This window comes from Lathyrus oleraceus, chromosome 4 (genome assembly GCF_024323335.1).
Source record: "Lathyrus oleraceus cultivar Zhongwan6 chromosome 4, CAAS_Psat_ZW6_1.0, whole genome shotgun sequence".
In the NCBI taxonomy this organism is placed as follows: Eukaryota; Viridiplantae; Streptophyta; class Magnoliopsida; order Fabales; family Fabaceae; genus Lathyrus; species Lathyrus oleraceus.
This window is the reverse complement of record NC_066582.1, coordinates 71856808-71875996: the sequence shown is the minus strand read 5'-3', so window position 1 is coordinate 71875996 and position 19189 is coordinate 71856808. Positions and strand designations below refer to the sequence as shown.

At 35.2% G+C, this 19189-nt stretch overlaps 1 protein-coding gene across 1 annotated transcript; it reads right to left on the bottom strand.

The window, feature by feature from the left end:
• Nucleotides 1-2771: 2771 nt before the first annotated feature.
• LOC127073458 (protein RGF1 INDUCIBLE TRANSCRIPTION FACTOR 1) lies at nt 2772-4818 on the bottom strand. Its single transcript, XM_051014609.1, has 4 exons — nt 4613-4818; nt 4253-4498; nt 3993-4133; nt 2772-3288 (listed from the first exon to the last, which is right to left on the bottom strand). The coding sequence occupies exons 1-4, from the start codon at nt 4619-4621 to the stop codon at nt 2935-2937; spliced, it is 750 nt and encodes a 249-aa protein (XP_050870566.1). The 5' UTR covers nt 4622-4818; the 3' UTR covers nt 2772-2934.
• Nucleotides 4819-19189: the final 14371 nt, after the last annotated feature.

Below are 19189 nucleotides of genomic sequence, written 5' to 3'. Positions count from 1 at the left end.
AAATAAAACAAAAATAAAAAAGACTAAAAATAAAACGTTGCAGAAACGTCGCCTTGTTGAGATATCAACAGTCCCCGACAACAACATCAAAACTTGATGATTTCCTGACAAGTTTACCGTTAATGTCGAAGTAATAAAAGATCGAATCCATATAGATTGCTTCTAACAAGGCAAAATGTATGCAATGTATAAAAAACTAATAGGGGGTTCTAGTTTTAATGTGGAAAGTAAATAAGAGATCAAACAGAATTACGAAAGCGGTCAGGTTGTATTTTAGAATCCCCTATTTCTCTATTGTTGATGTTTGATGCCTTGTATGAATGATCTTATCACTATAACCCCACGTTGAATTAACAAAAACATTATATCCGATCCCTCACGAAATAACTCACTAACCACTACTCGAAGCTTTCTATCCCTAGTCCACCAGCGTAAGCAGTGTTAGGCAATTCACAGAATTTTAATTCCCTATGCCACTACTCGGGGTCTCCTATTCCTATTCAACCAGTGTAAGTACAACAATTGCCCTAGGTCTAACACATAGACTAATGATCAATATTCCCCATGTTCCCAAAATTAATTTAAAAGAGTATCTCACACAAAAAACATTAAGAATAATAAGCAATTGAATGACATTATAGATCAAAAGGTTCATACAAAGTTAAATCAACGTATAAACCAACAATATCGAAATAGGTTCATCATAACACAACCTAACTTATAGGAGCTTATCTACTTATAATTCAGATAACAATATCACAATTGATAGATGAAAATAACATATGAATTCCCTTGAAGTAACGAACTCTAATGGATTCAAATGCCCTAAAATTCTCCTTTTATGGTCTCTAAATCGTTTGCTCTCTAATTTTCATAACCCTTATTAAAATGCAAAAACTCCCCTAAAAAGAGCTCAGAATGGATCAGACGCATCAGAAAAATCCCAGAAAAAAGGGCATCGCACGCGTGATGACTTCCATCGTGCAATGCAACTTTTATGGACCCTATCGCGCGCGCGATGGTGCATGTGATTATTTCCGAAGCTGCACTCTTTTTTGCTCATTTTTCACTAAGTCCACAATCTTAACACTTAGCTATTTTATCCTCATTCTTTGGTCTTTCTTCCTTATTTTGGCTCATCTTTCACTTGTTTTGATCCGATTCTTCAACTAAATTCATGCAATGACGGACTGTCATCAGGTGTCTAGTCATCGGTAAGTGTCCTCTTTATGGAGAGGGGTATCTCTTCTAAATTCTAAATTTAGTGATACTTTTGACTGGTTTTAGGAGGGTCTGAGGAGAAAGGTAGGATCTGATATGCTTACTTCTTTCTGGAATGATCTTTGGGTGAGAGTCACTCCTCTTTGAGTAGAGTTTTACATACTTTATCCTATCTCTAATAAAAGAGTTAAGGTGGGTGAGATTGGATGTTGGAAGGATAGGAATTTGATTTAGAATTTCCAATGGAGGTGACCTCTCATCGACTATGAGTAAGATTTGGTTAATGATATCATTTGATCTATTCATGGAACTTTAATTTCTTTGGAGAGTGATCGTTGGTGTTGGTATCATGTGTTAGGAGGATGTCTACTTTGTTGCATTTTCCTATCATTCTCTTTTTGAAGCCAACTCTGGTAGAAATACTTTTTTAAGTAGGTTGAAAACTACTTTCCCTTCTAATTGGTGTAGTTGAGCTCCCTCAAAAGTGATTATCTTTTCTTGGAAACTTCTCAAGATAAGATCTCAACTAGAGAAAATTTACTTAAGAGGTGGGTTATTCTTGACCCTGATGGTCTCTCTTGTGGCTTGTGTGTGAGGATTGTTAAGTCTTTCTCTCATTTATTTGTCACCTGTAGAGTGACATGAAATTTTTGGTATAGAATTTTACGATGGATCAGGGGGTGATATTCTTTCGCTTTTTAAGGTTTTTTGTATGAGTTTTAGCCAAGATCAGAGGGTGATCTTATCATGATTTGACACTACGTGGTGTGTACTATTTAGAAATTCGAGAATGACTTCATTTTTGGAAATACACCGATATTCAAATAAGATATTGAAGATATGAGCATCTCTCTTTCTTGGAAATGAAATTTTGGTAAGTCATCGTCTTACTCATGTCCTTTCTCTAATTGGCTTACAAACCCTATTCTTTCTCTAATTGGATTATGATTTTTTTGATGGTGGTTCTTTTCTTGAACTCTAGTCTAATTCTATCGGTGGCAAGGTAATGCTTAGACATTTGGTTCTTATCTCCTGATCTCTTTCTTTTCTTCTTCTTAACATGTTTTTTTAGGGTCATTGTGTACTTCTTGTACCGCATTTAACTCTATTGTATTTCACACTTTTTGGAATATATATATATATATATATATATATATATATATATATATATATATATATATATATATATATATCACAACATTATAATTACTTAAACTGAAATGATTTATTTTAAAAACTATATTCTGAAGTTTTCTTAACTTTGTATGTGATATTTAATCATAAAATGACCGTTGTTTTAAAACAACACATACAATAGTATTATATTACTATTTTTTGTTGCTATTTTTCATGATTTATTCTTGTTAGTCAAAAGCAGGATTCTTGACTAGGATAGTTGTACTAACAACAATTATTATAATCACCATAATAATATGAAATTACTTAAATAAATGTACACACCATAACTTGGAATTGGGAACCACGTGATACCATTAAGACAAAACCCCCGACCAAGTGATTAATTAAACAAAAAAAACTTCAATTTCGAGATAGAAAGTAACATCTTTGAACAATTCACTTCAGTCAAAACACCATGTCACAAAACTAATCAAAAAAAATTAAATATCCAACTAGTAAATGTTCTTTTACCTCTTTGTAAGTGGAACCTTAATTAGCTTAATTAATTTTATTGATTAAGGTAGCTAATTAACACTAACATAGAGGAGATCTATGAGGGATTCCTTTTCTTCTACTAATCATACTTGAAGCCATGTCTTCATCAGAAACTTTATTGATAGTATTATTTGCCATGAATTTTGCACACATACTTGTCCATCCACTTCTTCTTTTCCTAACAATTTCTGTGCATGCAATGCTCATATTTTCTGACCCTGATGATGATGATGAGGATCCTGAATATGAACTTATTTGTTCATCAATTGTTGATCTTGTTATCTCTTCTTCTCCCATTTCTTGTGGAATGAGATAATCAGGACTTAATTGTAGGATGTTGCATGTCCTTAAGTAGGGTGAAAGATCCCTGTAGTGTTTCAGCACAAAATCCACCTACAAATATATCATCAAAACATATTAACATTAAACTAACTCATTTTCTTCAATCTTAATAATCACTTGTTAAAACAATTATAATTTAACTATCAGGATCTAGGGCAAGCGATCGTTACTTAGGTTTTAAATAACAATTGCGTTTATGTTACGGTCATGTAAAGATTTTTGCAATTTCGGTATATATTTTCAGTCTGTATAAATATTGTTATACTGATTATAGTTGTTGTGGTGTGAATTAACCATAATCTTTTTCATTATAAAAACGATAAATAACGGCATAGATATCGATACCTCTTGATATCATTTAGTCGCGGTTGTTTTCACTGTAATAATCCGTTTTCTAAAACCTTGTGGAATGTATGAGTATCGTAAATTATATAAAGTCGGTTCAATTACTATATATCAATCTGTATAATCATGTATTTGTTTTATGAGTAGCATTCAAACTCAGTATCTTATAATTTATAACTCATATACAATGTGCATCAATCACCCAAACCCTAAACTCTTTGAATATATAGCTAAATCATATCAAATTATATGTTCAAATTCAATTCAAGTCAATTTCAATGTGAATAATCATTAAGCATAAAAGAACAGCTAATCCGTTTCATAAATCCATAATTCTAACTATATACATACAACTTTTTTAAGATAAGAGTGATTTTAGTTTGTTTAGTGTATATAATTAATATATGTACCTTGCATCCAAGAGAGCAATGAATAAAAGGTTCTTGAAGGCTTCTATCACATGAAGTACAATAGTTTCCTGAACCTTTGAATTGCCGATTTTGAGGTCTCTTCTTGATGAAAACCACTTTAGCACTATTGATAGTATAGGCCTATAGTAAACACAATTCAAACCCTTTTGAATCAAATTTATGTCATGATGAAGAAAGATTGAATTATAATTCAATTAACTGAGAAACGCTAACAACACTCTCTTTAACACAATATATACCTGAACGTTAGAGCAGTCAATTAATTTCTGAAGATCTTCCAATCTAACAACATCATGATAAACGTAACGACGGACTTGAAGAAGGCGATGAAAGCGATGAGACGGCAAACAATGAGGACAAATACTTGTACAACAATCTAAGCAACAAACATTCTTCTCATTCTTTTTTGCATTTTCATGATAAGAACAACCAACAAAGAACTTTTCTGTATAAAGAGCTTCCAACCATGCAGGCTTTTGATATCCCTATAATTAAAAATAACCAAATTACATCATAATTTTAACCAAAAGTGTATATAGGAATTCATCAACATATAAGAATTTTGATTAAAAAAAAAGAAAGAAAATTCATCAAATTACCATGATCATAGAAAAACTTGTTGAACACAAAAGAGTAGTTATGGAGGTTCACAAGAGGACTATATATATAAAAAATTTATTTATTTATTCTTGTTGGATATGTAAATAAATATATGAAAATATTTTGTACATATATAGGTAGGGGAAGGATGAAAAAGACAGAGAAAGAGAGAATCATAAAGAAACAAGTGAAGATATGAGGAGAACGTGGGAGGTGTTTCCATGTCTCCCATTCTTATAATCTAAACTATTCTGCTCTTCTTCTTGGCCTAAGAGCTCTATTTCTAAATAAACCTATCTTTTTCTTGAACAAGCTGCATTTAATTAAATTCCTATTTTTTTAATGTTTATTATTATAAAAATTGTCACACCTCACTTCTTATTCAAAAAATCTTGGAATTATAACATAGCAACTTGATTTTTGACTTTTAATTTTTTTTCCAATTAAAACATAGTTTGAAATAAAATTACAACAGTGATTACAGTCATATTTAATTTTATTTTTCCATAATACAAAACTTCTTAGTATAACAATGATTAAAAATTAAAAATCATAACTAGGATAGTAGTTGAATTATTATTTCTTTTAGAAACTGTTTTTAATTAGGTTAAATGCGTTAAAAATTTAGTCTAACTCTGCATTTATTTTTCGAGAATTAATTTTATAAAAATACAAATAAATATATAAGAAATATGAATGTCATATATATTTGACATGTAATATATGTCTTCAAAATATTATTTGAAAATTCATTTCATCAAATAATGTAAGTGGAATTATAGTAAATTTATATTTTAAAAAGCTCTCAAGTTGCACAACATAAGTTAAGAACAAAATTTAAAAAGAAAGAGAAAGGTCAGAGAGATTAATTGAGAAAGCACAACCAAACTTGGAATCACCTTTTCTCCAAACACTATTTTCTTTAATTCATTCGTGCTATGTTGGTCTTCTGCAAATCTCTGATCACCACAGTTTGCATTATTTTTAAATATACTGATTAATTATTGTAATGACTTCAAAGCTAAGCAATTAGAGCATAGAGAAACCAATCACTAACTACCTAGTTAGCAAGACATGGTATAAAACATAGTACCGGAAATTAAGAGTATACTTGTTTGATAAGTGGTAATATAGAGTAATCATTAACATCACATTTATCATGGAGAGGAAAAATGTTGTATCTATACGTTTTTTATATGATTGAAAAAAGAAAGCTATAGAGTTTTTTTTATAATGGAAAAAGCTATAGAGGTGTACCTAGAAGACTACTTACTGATATAACGCCAATGGTAAGTTGGGGATGATAGGCTCTATGGCTCGAATCTAGAGGATTAATGCTCGGAAAAATTTGTCCCTTTTGAATCACTATTGTTAGGAGTTGAAGTTATCAAAATTACAAACGTATTTATAGGTGTCTCTTTTATTAACATTTTTATGGACTAAGCTGAACAAAGAAGTACACTAGAAAAATAAACTAAGATAAAACTCATTTAAGAATATGAATTTTTTAATATATATGTAATGTTCTGAAACTGATAGACATCATCCTTCAACAAAATGAATTTGATGTGTGAGGATAAAGAATAATGATAATTAAAATAAATATTTTTTATAAAAAATAATTCTCTATAACAATAACACAATAATCGGTTATTCCATTTGATCAAACAATCAACTCAGAGAGAGAATAACTCTTCGTGTCACTATACTTCTAAATTTAAAAAAAAAAATTCAATTGAGTTACAAAATATAGAAATAACACAAGTCAAGATATTTAAAAGTGTTTTCTAATCCCCTTTAAATATCTTTAAAGGTTTCTCAAATTCCAAAAAAAACTCTCTTAACAATTTATCATTGACTCTCTGAGAATACAACTAGGATTCCTAAGTCTCTCTATATATCTTCAACTCTAAAATTTTGAAGGTTATCAAAACAATAATCATAGAGATACATATTTATAGCGGATGGAATCCAACGGATACTTAACAAGGCCAAAACACAACTCATTAACAAACTGATCCACAAACCAAAACAACCAAGTCTAATACACGAGGATTGCCAAGATCGGATCTGATACCCAACTTACATGAATTGTAACACCCCAACCTCTGAAGCTTTTATCTAAATCATTACTCGACAATTTAAGGTGTCACCAACGACAATTCAAAAACTCCATTCAACAATCAGCAACATGTTGTGGAAATCATATTATGAAAACCTCAATAAAACTTCATAGATACTTAATAAACTTCTCAAGCACCAAAGTCAACGTTAGCGCAAAGACATAACAAACTCTTGTCCCCGTTGTTACACGATCAGAGACTAAAACCATTAAAGTGCGATAATGCAATAAATAAAAAAATAAAGAGTAGCTCCAATAAACCACCTTTCACACACACAACAACAATGCTCACCCCTGGTTATCTGCAAGATGTCGATGGTGGACAACATGAAGAAAAGGGATGATAAACAACATTTAATATAAATAGTATAAAGAATACGAAGGTAGAGAAACGTACAACATGACACAAATTCAATATAAATAGTATAAAGAATGCGAAGGTAGAGAAACATACATTGTGAAACACATTCAATACACAATCAACATCTTCATAATCTCACACATATCCACCATAAAAAAAATTAATAATATGTGTGTGTGTGTGTGTGTGTGTGTGTGTGTGTGTGTGTGTGTGTGTGTGTGTGTGTGTGTGTGTGTGTGTGTGTGTGTGTGTGTGTGTGTGTGTGTGTGTGTGTGTGTGTGTGTGTGTGTGTGTGTGTGTGTGTGTGTGTGTGTGTGTGTGTGTGTGTGTGTGTGTGTGTGTGTGTGTGTGTGTGTGTGTGTGTGTGTGTGTGTGTGTGTGTGTGTGTGTGTGTGTGTGTGTGTGTGTGTGTGTGTGTGTGTGTGTGTGTGTGTGTGTGTGTGTGTGTGTGTGTGTGTGTGTGTGTGTGTGTGTGTGTGTGTGTGTGTGTGTGTGTGTGTGTGTGTGTGTGTGTGTGTGTGTGTGTGTGTGTGTGTGTGTGTGTGTGTGTGTGTGTGTGTGTGTGTGTGTGTGTGTGTGTGTGTGTGTGTGTGTGTGTGTGTGTGTGTGTGTGTGTGTGTGTGTGTGTGTGTGTGTGTGTGTGTGTGTGTGTGTGTGTGTGTGTGTGTGTGTGTGTGTGTGTGTGTGTGGTGTGTGTGTGTGTGTGTGTGTGTGTGTGTGTGTGTGTGTGTGTGTGTGTGTGTGTGTGTGTGTGTGTGTGTGTGTGTGTGTGTGTGTGTGTGTGTGTGTGTGTGTGTGTGTGTGTGTGTGTGTGTGTGTGTGTGTGTGTGTGTGTGTGTGTGTGTGTGTGTGTGTGTGTGTGTGTGTGTGTGTGTGTGTGTGTGTGTGTGTGTGTGTGGTGTGTGTGTGTGTGTGTGTGTGTGTGTGTGTGTGTGTGTGTGTGTGTGTGTGTGTGTGTGTGTGTGTGTGTGTGTGTGTGTGTGTGTGTGTGTGTGTGTGTGTGTGTGTGTGTGTGTGTGTGTGTGTGTGTGTGTGTGTGTGTGTGTGTGTGTGTGTGTGTGTGTGTGTGTGTGTGTGTGTGTGTGTGTGTGTGTGTGTGTGTGTGTGTGTGTGTGTGTGTGTGGTGTGTGTGTGTGTGTGTGTGTGTGTGTGTGTGTGTGTGTGTGTGTGTGTGTGTGTGTGTGTGTGTGTGTGTGTGTGTGTGTGTGTGTGTGTGTGTGTGTCCAAACTAGATCGAAGCTCATACCTATGATACTTGCTTTTTAACAACATTCAATATCACAAAAATTATCAACATATGTTTACTACAATTATGCATAACATCATTTTTAATACACAACAATTCATTAATTCCACAATAAACAATAAACAACACCAAAATACCTCCAAACAGTAATCAATCAGTAGCACCACGTCAAATATATATTCACATACAACACTCAATCATGTTAAATTATATCAACATTGGTTCATCATTAAGCATGTTGAATAATTTGCAGAATTACACATACACTTCACAACATATTCTCACACATTAACGTTTATTCCCACTATAATCAAGCATGTCAACTTTTTGTATTAAACAAACCCAAACATCAATCAACATTCGTCGGAATCAGAAACAGACCAACAATTCAACACAAATATACCACCCATATCCTGTCATACCCGCCAGGCGAGCATAGGAGCTCGTTGGGTGACATCTCGTTGAACGAGACATGGCTCGATGGGCGAGTTGTAGCTGGGCGAAGTTCATCCTTGCTGGGAAAGATAGCTCAGACTGGAAACTCCAAAAACACGATATTCAACCATTTAAACCCTATCAAAGCTCTAATTTCCAACCCCATTTGATCCCAAACATCCTAAATACTATATCACATTTTATAACATCAGTACAACATAACAAATCATACAAATGACACAATTGATTCACTAAATTCATCAAAGTCATGTTTAGTATCAAACCTTTAACAACTCTAACAATGGAATGACCACATACATTTAGAAACATAATATTATGCATACAATTCAGTCACGAAGGTTAATTAATTACACCTTACTTCATCAATTTTTAGAATAAATCGCACATTCCCTAAAGATAGTAAAGACTTATCTTCTCTATCATTCATGGTATACACCCATAGAGAAAGTCCTTTCTCCCCCTTACCTTAGATTTCTTGTAAAAATTCAGATTTCTCAAGGCTGCTATTCCCTCTTCAAGCCTTAGCCTTGCCTTTGTCTCTTTTCTCCCTGTTTTCACATTTTATTTTTCTTCAAAATTTTACTAAACACTATTTATCCCTAACCTAATTATTCCAACTCTTAAAAATCACACTAAGGCCAAACTTATGTTACAACTTTCACCACTCCCTTCGTATTCTCTAATTCCTACTTTCCACCCAAAATCTCATTTTCTAATTTATTTTAATTAATTAATCAAAATATCTATAATTTTAATTATTTTAATTATTTCAATTCTACTAATACTTCTACCATTCCACCAATGCACCCGCTACACCCAACCAATGCATATTTAATTAAAATCAAACTAAATACCTTTAATCAAATTTTAGGATGTTATAACTCTCCCTCTGTTAGAGAATTTTTGCCATCGAATATTGTAGGAAGGAAATATATTCGAATACGACTCCCTCATCTGACTCTCCAACTCCCATTTCATGTTTCCACCAGGAGGTCCTCGCCATATCATATTTCATACCCCAATTTTATTCGGGAATTTTAAACTTTCATGCATCGAACTTTATTTTGTTTTGCTTAGAATACAATTTTGATTTTATAGACAACCCGACTGAATCGATTTCTTAACCGCACGTAAAATCAATGAACCATTTTTTTTCTTCAGGTTTTGGCCTACAACTATCTATTTTATTGATCTACATGTTAGACCCCAATTTTGACCCTAAGATCACTCATGCAATTTCATCATATACATTAGCATTGGGACCACACCTTGGCATCCTCCTTACCCCTTTTTTCATTAGTTTTGTTTTGGGAGAGATCACCAAGCACTATGTGATTGTATCATACTTGTATATTATCATTTTTACTAACCAAAGTACCAAAAATATGTCTTTGCATTTTCCCGACTCTTTTGTAGGAAGGGCATGATCCCCATTTGATCTATCAAGTTCACATCTAGGGTTTGAGACCCTCATGGCTAAGAGAACAACCAAGGATTGGTCCACAAAGTTTCTAGGCATCATATATGAGTCCCGCATGATCTCTACATGTTATTTTGATCAAGAATTTTTCAAGAGTTTGGAGTTGATTTGTCTTGGAAACCCTAGTTTGTCTAGGTATCTTGAGTAACTTCTTCAACAAGATTCCTCATCAATTGATCAAATTCCTCAAGGTACACTCTAAAATTCATCGTCTTATGCTTATATGATCTACCATGAGCTTAAAAAGTCAAGAGATTTGCAAGTTAGTAAGTTGGTTGATGGTGGTTGGCCAAATAAATTCATCTGATCAAAACTTGGTCTCCCTAGACCCTATCTCCTACAATTTTCACCAAATGAAAATGATTCCAAGAGAAACGTTACTCTAAATGACATTCCAAACAACTTTCATGTTTAAGTCTAGAGATAATTTTTCTTGGAAAGTCATTTTATATGTTGAAACATTTTAGGTCATTTTGTCTAAACCCTAATTTGAAAGTCAACTTCCCAAGGCCATAACTTGCTCATTTTTTATAAGATGAAAGATTTACAAGTTTGACAATCAAATTCAAGATGTTTATTTCAACTTTTATGTTTGGAGTGAAATCTAATTCAACTTTTATGAGCATGTGATATAAGGATACATTATAGGTCATTTTTGACCTATACCATTGAATAAGTGATTTTACTCTATTTCAAAAATGCATAACTCTATCATTCTAAATCCAAATAACATGAAATTGGTGACCATTTTGAAGGCCTTTGAAATAGATACAACTTTGATGAAGACACGTTTCTCATTTGGAGCTCACATGAAAAGTTTAGTTAGGTGGAACATTGAGGTATATGGCTTGACACTTAGAAAAAATTTCAACATGTTGAAATTTCCAAACTTCCACCTCAAAATTCACCTTGATCCAAGTTCCAAATGGAAAAGTGTTCAACATAAGAGTTTATCCCCTTGATCTTATATTTCCAAAGAGTCCTATTTCATCCATTTTGGACAAGGTTTTCTAGGGCTGCACATGGTCTTAACAAGTCTGCATCAAGTGGACAGATCAAATGTTCAAAACATCACATAGCATTGCCTTACCATTCAAGCTTCGTTTCAACTTCATTTCAAATGCATTTGAACCAAAACGGATTGCTTCATGGGCCTGTACATGCCCATGCAAGCATGTGCATGAAATTGCCAAATTTGGAAGCAAATTCAAGTGTGCAAATAACATTCTTAATTGCTATAAATACAAGCCCTCTGAGCTCATTTGAAGGATCCCTTGCGCGACAGCTTTGCCCCCCTCTTTTCGAACCCTCACAATTCAAATGAAAACTTGAGAATTTTCAATCTGAAAATTGAGTTTGAATCTCACTGTTTGGAGATTCAAAAACTTCAGGATCCAAAGCTTTGTTCCATTTCCAAACCACTTCTGCAAGCTCCCTGAGTGTGATCAAGCGAGGATTGAAGCAAGCATGATCAAGTTCTGCACAACATTGAAGGTATTTTCTAGAAATTTTCTTCTCTTCGATTCTCACTCAATTCTCATCAATTCTCTTGGATCTTTGGTTGTCTGAAGTCCTACCAATGTAGGCAAGAAGATTTAGTTGCTTTGAGGTCAAATCGAAGCAACTCAGTTGACACAACTCAAAATTCAACTCCTCATATCTTTCTATATATGTGGAGTTAGTTAAAATTGAGGTCAGATTCGTGCTCTACGCCATTTTTTCTTTCAGATCATGTCCTCCTTTTTCATTTATGTGATGGTGATGACTGAACCAGTTCGACGAGGTTCGCCTGAGAAGGTGACCGGTGGTTTAGCGCCGTGATGTGTTGGACAGGTTTTGAGCCACATGATCAGTTCAAAATGTTTTAATCTCACGCGTTGGTTTTGATTATCATCCATGTGACGCATTGACTTAAGTCCATGGTGGAAAGCGTGTTGGTGACCACTTGATCTGCCACCTGAATTAATGAGGGAGACTAAGTGGTCCACGTTTTTTTGTATTTTATGATTTTCATTTTATTCCTTTGATTTTAATTAATTCATATTAATTTTAATATTGATCCAAAAAATACGAGAGTTTCACCAAAAAAAAAATTAAATAAAATCCTCTTTCATGTTTTGAATTAAAATTATTTTTTGGATCATTATTAATATTTTTCATGATTTAATTGATTTTGTGATTATTTTTAATTGTTTAAAAATACTTTTAAGTCTCTAAAAATTCTGAATTTTTTTCTATAAGGTCCTTTGACCTTGTTTGACCTATGATAAATCTCATGGCCATTTCTTTGGTGTTTTGATGAGATTTTAGGAATTTGACAAACCATATTTAATTTAATGCATTGTTTTTAGTATTTTTAAATTGAATAAGTGTCAAATAATTGTGTTGAACCATTTTGTTTTCTTGTTTGAGTTTGACTTGTGTTGTTGGGCCTTGGTCAAGGTTGATTTGACTTTGCTAGGTTATGATCATTGGATTTAGGGGATTGATGGAATGTACATTCCATCTCCCAAAGTGAATGAATGATCTTAATTTGGTAAAATTCCTCCTTTGTCCAATTTGAGTTTTGATATATTCCCCTCCCTCTTCATCTTATTCCCCTTCTTTATGCATTCATGTCATGGTCCTATGATATTTTAATGTCCTAAGGCTAGTTGATTGAAAATCAACATAAGCATGGATGATATTAGGCCACCTCTTTTGCATATTCTTTTTGTGTGTGGTATGTTTCATGAGCATAGTACATTATATTATGTCTCTAACATGCATTAGCACCAAAATTCTATTGCCCGACCTTAAATAGTTGTGACTTCTACATAAGTCCAATTACGATTGCTTAACATAGCGCTAAATTTTTGACACGAGAGGCATAACATTCTAGTTAGTGAGATTGTAAGTCTCCCCGCTTTCATGGTATTGTGTGGAAACATGGCCTTTTTTTCCTTCTTTTGGAAGATATCTTGGTTCAAGGATCCATGCATGTGATAAGTGGGTTGAGTGTTCTCCAATGAATGACTTAAAAGAAAAAGAAAAAGCAATACTAACCTCTAACTCATTAACAACTAACATTTACTTTCAAGTTATTTAATTTAATGCACTTTATTTTTAAGCCCTATTCATTTATCATTATTCATACCATTCTAATTGTTTATGTTAATGTCATTTTCACTTTGTCTATTTGGACCATATTTTGTGATATATTTTGCTTGTGTATATTGTGTTGTTTGGTCTTTGGCCATTAATGTACATAATAAGAACAAAAACTTTAAAAAAACATCTTGTATGGACTGTTGGTTTGATTTGAGACTGTTGGACTTAGAATTTAGGCAACACTCCCTCTGCAAAGGACTTGGCCATTGCCAACTTTTATGTAACCAAGTGCTTGTAATTTGAAACTTCATTTGATACATCATTAAAGATCCATTTGAGTTCATCTGCAACATGATCATTGTGAAGCTGTTATTTTGAACCTGTGACCTATGGCATTTTGAAATTCATGTGCTACATGGGCAGATTTGAAGAAGATCATGGAGTTGCTAAGCTTGGACGAGGCTATTCTTACTTGATGTCTTGCTCTTCAAGTTGATATTTTGTGCATTATTTGTTGCTTGATTCTAATGTCCAAGGGAACTTGGGTTTCTATATGACATTCTTGTCTATTGGATTGCATCCCATCGGTCAGATCTTTTCAACTCTTAACTTTTAAATTTATGATTAGGATTAGTTTCTTCATCTCTTCCCCATTTATTTAATTTCAAAATCTCTCCCTCCTTTTAAAAACTTCTTTGATTGTGATTGTTTTTCTAAACTTAGACCCTTTGCAAATTAGAAACTTTGGCCTTATGCCATTGCATTTTCAAACTTCTTTTCTTAAATCAAACTTGTAAATAAAGTTAACCATACTTGACTTAAAATTTTCAAAAATCCAAAAAGAACTAACTCATTCAAACCATTTTCTAGTCCTTTGTGCCTTTCAAACATAATTTTTGTTAAAAGCAATGCATCCACTTTGAAATTTGTATCACGAACTACGAAGTTTTGATCCCTCACTTTTATGTTGGTACGTAGGCACAAGTCCGAAGGTCTTGTCAAACACAAAAATATAATTAATGAATTCTTTTCTCATCCCCCCATTCTATTTGTTTGTAAACATCATTTTGTACAAAATACATATGCACACAAGAAAGGGCTCCCTAAGAGTACCTAGGACACTTTGGGTGCTAACACCTTTCCTCTGTGTAACCAACCCCCTTACCTGTAATCTCTGGCATTTTATTAGTTTTGATTTGAAAACTTCTTATTTTTGGGTTTTGTTCGTACTTTTCCCTTTTCCCTTGGAAACAATAAAAGCGTGGTGGCGACTCTTGTTATTTGATGTCCTGCTTATCCATAGCTTGATGATCATGAATTTACCATTACAGAAATTAAGTGGCGACTCTGCTGGGGAGTAGTCTTCAGTGGGTTTAGCCTACTTTTTTGTGTGTATATAATTGTATAATTGATGTATGTATATTTGTTTATATGATATCATCTGCTTGTTGTGCTTGGTGATCTCTGAGTGGTGAGATAAGTTCTAACCTGAACTTGAGTGCAATTAAGATAGGAGGATAGTATAGTCATGTTCGACTTGTGTGGAGTAGTCCTTAACAAGTTGGCTTGAGATCCACCTGCTCAGTGGAGACCCTTTTGGATTTGGGAATGTCACACAAGTATTTATGGTTAGGCATTACTATCTCTAATTTGGGGTCCGAGAAGCTGAGGACCGTAGAACATTTACCCCCTCTTGGCCTATTTAGGACGTAGTGTGGAGACTGTTCAAGTGTAGACTTGATAACAGTTGTTACGCGATACTACACTCAAACGAGTTTCTCTTGAGAATATTATGGGTTGATGAGTCAATCATCCTAACCTGTAATATCCGACAGATAGAATTAAGACTCTGGGAGCTTTTTAGAACATGATCTATATGTTGCTATCCTTTGTTCACTCCCTTGAGATGGTTCTTACCCAGACTACATGCTCGTGACTTACAACAAACCATTGATTCTTGGTTGATCCAATCAAGTCTTGTCAATATCAATGGAACTTGGGTGTTGATAAGGTGTAAACAATAATCCACCAAAATGGATGATTGATCTTGACAATGACTTGATTCATCCCTTGACCTTTGTTTATTTGCCTTGTGGGTGATCCCCTTTTTGTGATTGTTGCATTCATGCATTCATGCGCATCATGACATTCATCACACAAAAATTTCAAGGAACTAAGATGTTATTTGCAAATATTTTCAGACCATGGATTGTGGACGAAGGAACACTAAGAAGTACAGTTTCAAATGTCCCGACTTGAAAGAGTTAAGGAAGCTAGCATCTTTTGTATTAGATCCCTTAGACTTCAAACAACGTCATGGGAAGCTTCTATCTATCTTGTCTACTGATGTGGTTGAAGGACTTTTGAGTGTGTCGGTTCAGTTCTATGATCCTCTCTACCGTTGCTTCAGTTTTCCTGATTATCAGCTTGTGCCTACGTTGGAGGAGTATGCCCATCTCTTAGGAATACCTATTTCTAGTAAGGTGCCTTTTAGTGGGTTGGAAGAGATTCCTAGATCTCATCTTATTGCTGAAGCTCTTCACTTAAAGAAGTCTGAGATAGAGGCCCATTGGGTGAAGAAAGGAGGATTGTTTGGGTTGCCATATGATTTCCTTATCAAGGAACCTACTGCCTTTGCTCAAGCCGGTAGTGTGGACGCTTTTGAAGCTATCTTTGTGTTGCTCATTTATGGATTAGCTTTGTTTCCTAACATTGACGGTTTTGTCGATGTTAACGCCATTAGAATGTTCTTGATTAGGAATCATGTGCCTACTTTGTTGGGTGATATGTACTTCTCTTTGCATCTAAGGAATTCTAAGGGTGTTAGAATGATTATCTGTTGCATTCCTCTTCTATACAAGTGATTTATTTCGCACTTGCCTCAGACACCTGCTTTTGTGGAGAACAAGTAATGTCTACGGTGGTCTCAGAGACTTATGTCTCTCACTAATGATGATATAGTTCGGTATGATCCTTATTTGAGCAGTTTGAAGATTATTTATAGTTGTGGTGAATTCTCTAATGTGCCCCTCATTGGTACACAAGGAGGAATTAACTACAACCCTGCTTTGGCTCGTCGTCAACTTGGGTTCCCCTTGAGAGACAGACCTAATAACATCTTGTTAGAAGGTTTTTTCTATCAAGAGGGTAAAGATCCCCAACATTTGAAGCAGAAGATTGTGCATGCTTGGCATAATGTGCATAGGAAAGGAAGGTCCGAGCTTGGTCCGTGCAATTGTGTAGCTTTGGAAGCTTACACTCTTTGGGTGAAGAAGAGAGCTATGGAATTGAAGATTTCTTTTCCTTGTGAGAGACCTATGTCTATGGTTGTGGTTGAGCCATTAACTCTCCCTAACCAAGATGTAGAGGAGTTGGAAGACGCACTCGCCAAGATGAAGCGAGAGAAGGATATGCGGGAAGAGCGTTTCCATGCTTTGAGCAAAAAGCATGAGGAGTTGCAGTTGTAGTCTAAGGACAAGGATGCACTTATTGAGTTACTTGAAGACCGAGTGACAAAGAGACAGAGAGAGCCAGAGGTTTCATCTTCTAGCATGCCTCAGCCTTCTGTTGCTTGGAAGAAGATTGTTGATCAGCTTGTCCTCGAAAGACTCAGATGAAGGCTTCTTTTGAGACCGAGATTCGACTCATTCGAAGGAAGTATGCACCTACAGCCAGATCTTCTGACGTTGTTAGGGATCCTTAGGATGACTAGTCTCCTTCTCTCTTGTATTTTTCATTTGGTTTCTGAAATTGTACTCAGTGTAATCCTTACAATTATATAAATAAAAAGAGATTTTTTATGGTCATATCAAATTGTTGCAATTGTTGTTATATATATATATATATATATATATATATATATATATATATATATATATATATATATATATATATATATATATATTTGCAAATAATATAGTAAGTTCCTTGAAAATAAAAATAAACAAGCATTGCATTTCATGCATCATTTGCGTAAGCAGGTTTCTCTTTTGCCAGATGTCTCATTGGTGTTTCTTCTGTGCTTCAGCCAAGCTGACTCATCGATACAATACTCGCGCCAATCACTCCAGAATTATGGAACATCTTGAGCAAGAGAATAGAGACCTGGAAGAGGAGATCGCCCGCCTGACTGCCATGATGGAGTCAGTTCTAGCCGCGCAGAGCCAGTCTACTCCAACACCCGCAACTCCTCCTCCTCAGAGGATTGTTATTCCAGAGGTGGCTACCTCTACCATGCCTGCTGCTACCGCTCATTTCGCACCTGCTATGCCTGCCGAATTCCCGTGGGGAATGCCGCCAAACTTCATGCCTGAGGGCTTTTTGCCCACATTTGCTTCCATGATGGTATCTCGCTCTGTCATGTCTGTACTGCCACTTGTAGTGCATACCTTACCTCGTGTGGAAGACACCATTTATCATTCCGAGCTATCTGAGGGCCCAAACATTTATGAGAAAATGGATGAGATGAAAGATCAATTTCTTAAGTTGCGCAAGGAGTTGAAGACTTTGAGAGGTAAGGACCTTTTTGGGAAGAGTGCTGCTGAATTATGCCTGGTGCCGAATGTGAAGATTCCAGTGAAGTTCAAAGTGCCTGACTTTGAAAAATACAAAGGGAACACATGTCCGCTCAGTCATTTGCTGATGTACGCTCGCAATATGTCTACCAAAACAGACAACGATCAGCTATTAATCCACTACTTTCAAGACAATATGACTGATGCTGCATTGAGATGGTATATGAGGTTGGATAGTGCGAGCATCCACACTTTCAACGATTTGGGTGAAGCATTTGTTAAGCAGTACAAGTACAACATTGATATGGCTCCGGACCGAGATCAGTTGAGACCACTGTCTCAGAAGGACAAGGAAACGTTTAAGGAGTATGCGCAGAGGTGGAGAGAACTCGCTACTCAGATCAACCCTCCTTTAGAGGAAAATGAGATGACCAAGAATTTTCTGAAGACCCTTAGCTCATTTTATTATGAGAAGATGATTTCCAATGCCCCCAGTGATTTTACCGAGATGGTAAACATGGGGATGAGGCTAGAAGAAGGTGTTCGAGAAGGACGGTTGTCAAAGGAGGAGGTATCATCCAACAAAAGATATGGTAGCAGTTTCAGTAAGAAGAAGGACAGTGAAACCAACGCAATTTCTAGTGGGAGGTAGAGGAGGCCTCAAATCAGAAGAAGTCAACCATCCCATCAACACCATCATCAAGTATCTTTAGTGATTCCCGCTTTCTCAGCAAATAAATCAACACCAATTCAACAACAATACCGTCAACAACAACAACCACAACAACGAACAAACACCTACAACAACAACAATACCAACAATCATCAACAACAAACGTTTGAGAGGAAGAAGGTCTCTTTCGACCCAATCCCTATGACATATGCAAAACTTTATCCATCGTTGGTTCTCAAGAACCTTCTACAACCGAAAAATCCGCCACAAATTCCTGAACCACTTCCATGGTGGTACAAGCCTGACCTCCGGTGTGCTTTTCATCAAGGAGCACCCGGTCATGACATTGAGAACTGATATCTACTTAAATATGAAGTTCTGAAGCTAGTGAAGAGTGGAATGGTGTCCTTTGAGGACCACTCACCTAATGTGAAAGCAAACCCATTACCCGCTCATAAAAATTCATCTGTTAATACGGTAGACGGATGCCTTGGGGAGTTGAAAGTGTTTGATGTCTGTTTCATAAGGATATCGTTGGTGACGATGCACAAGGATATTTGCTTGGTTAATGAATGTGAGCATGACCACGATGGTTGTGCTATTTGCAGTGTTAATCCAAGAGGTTGTGAGGTTG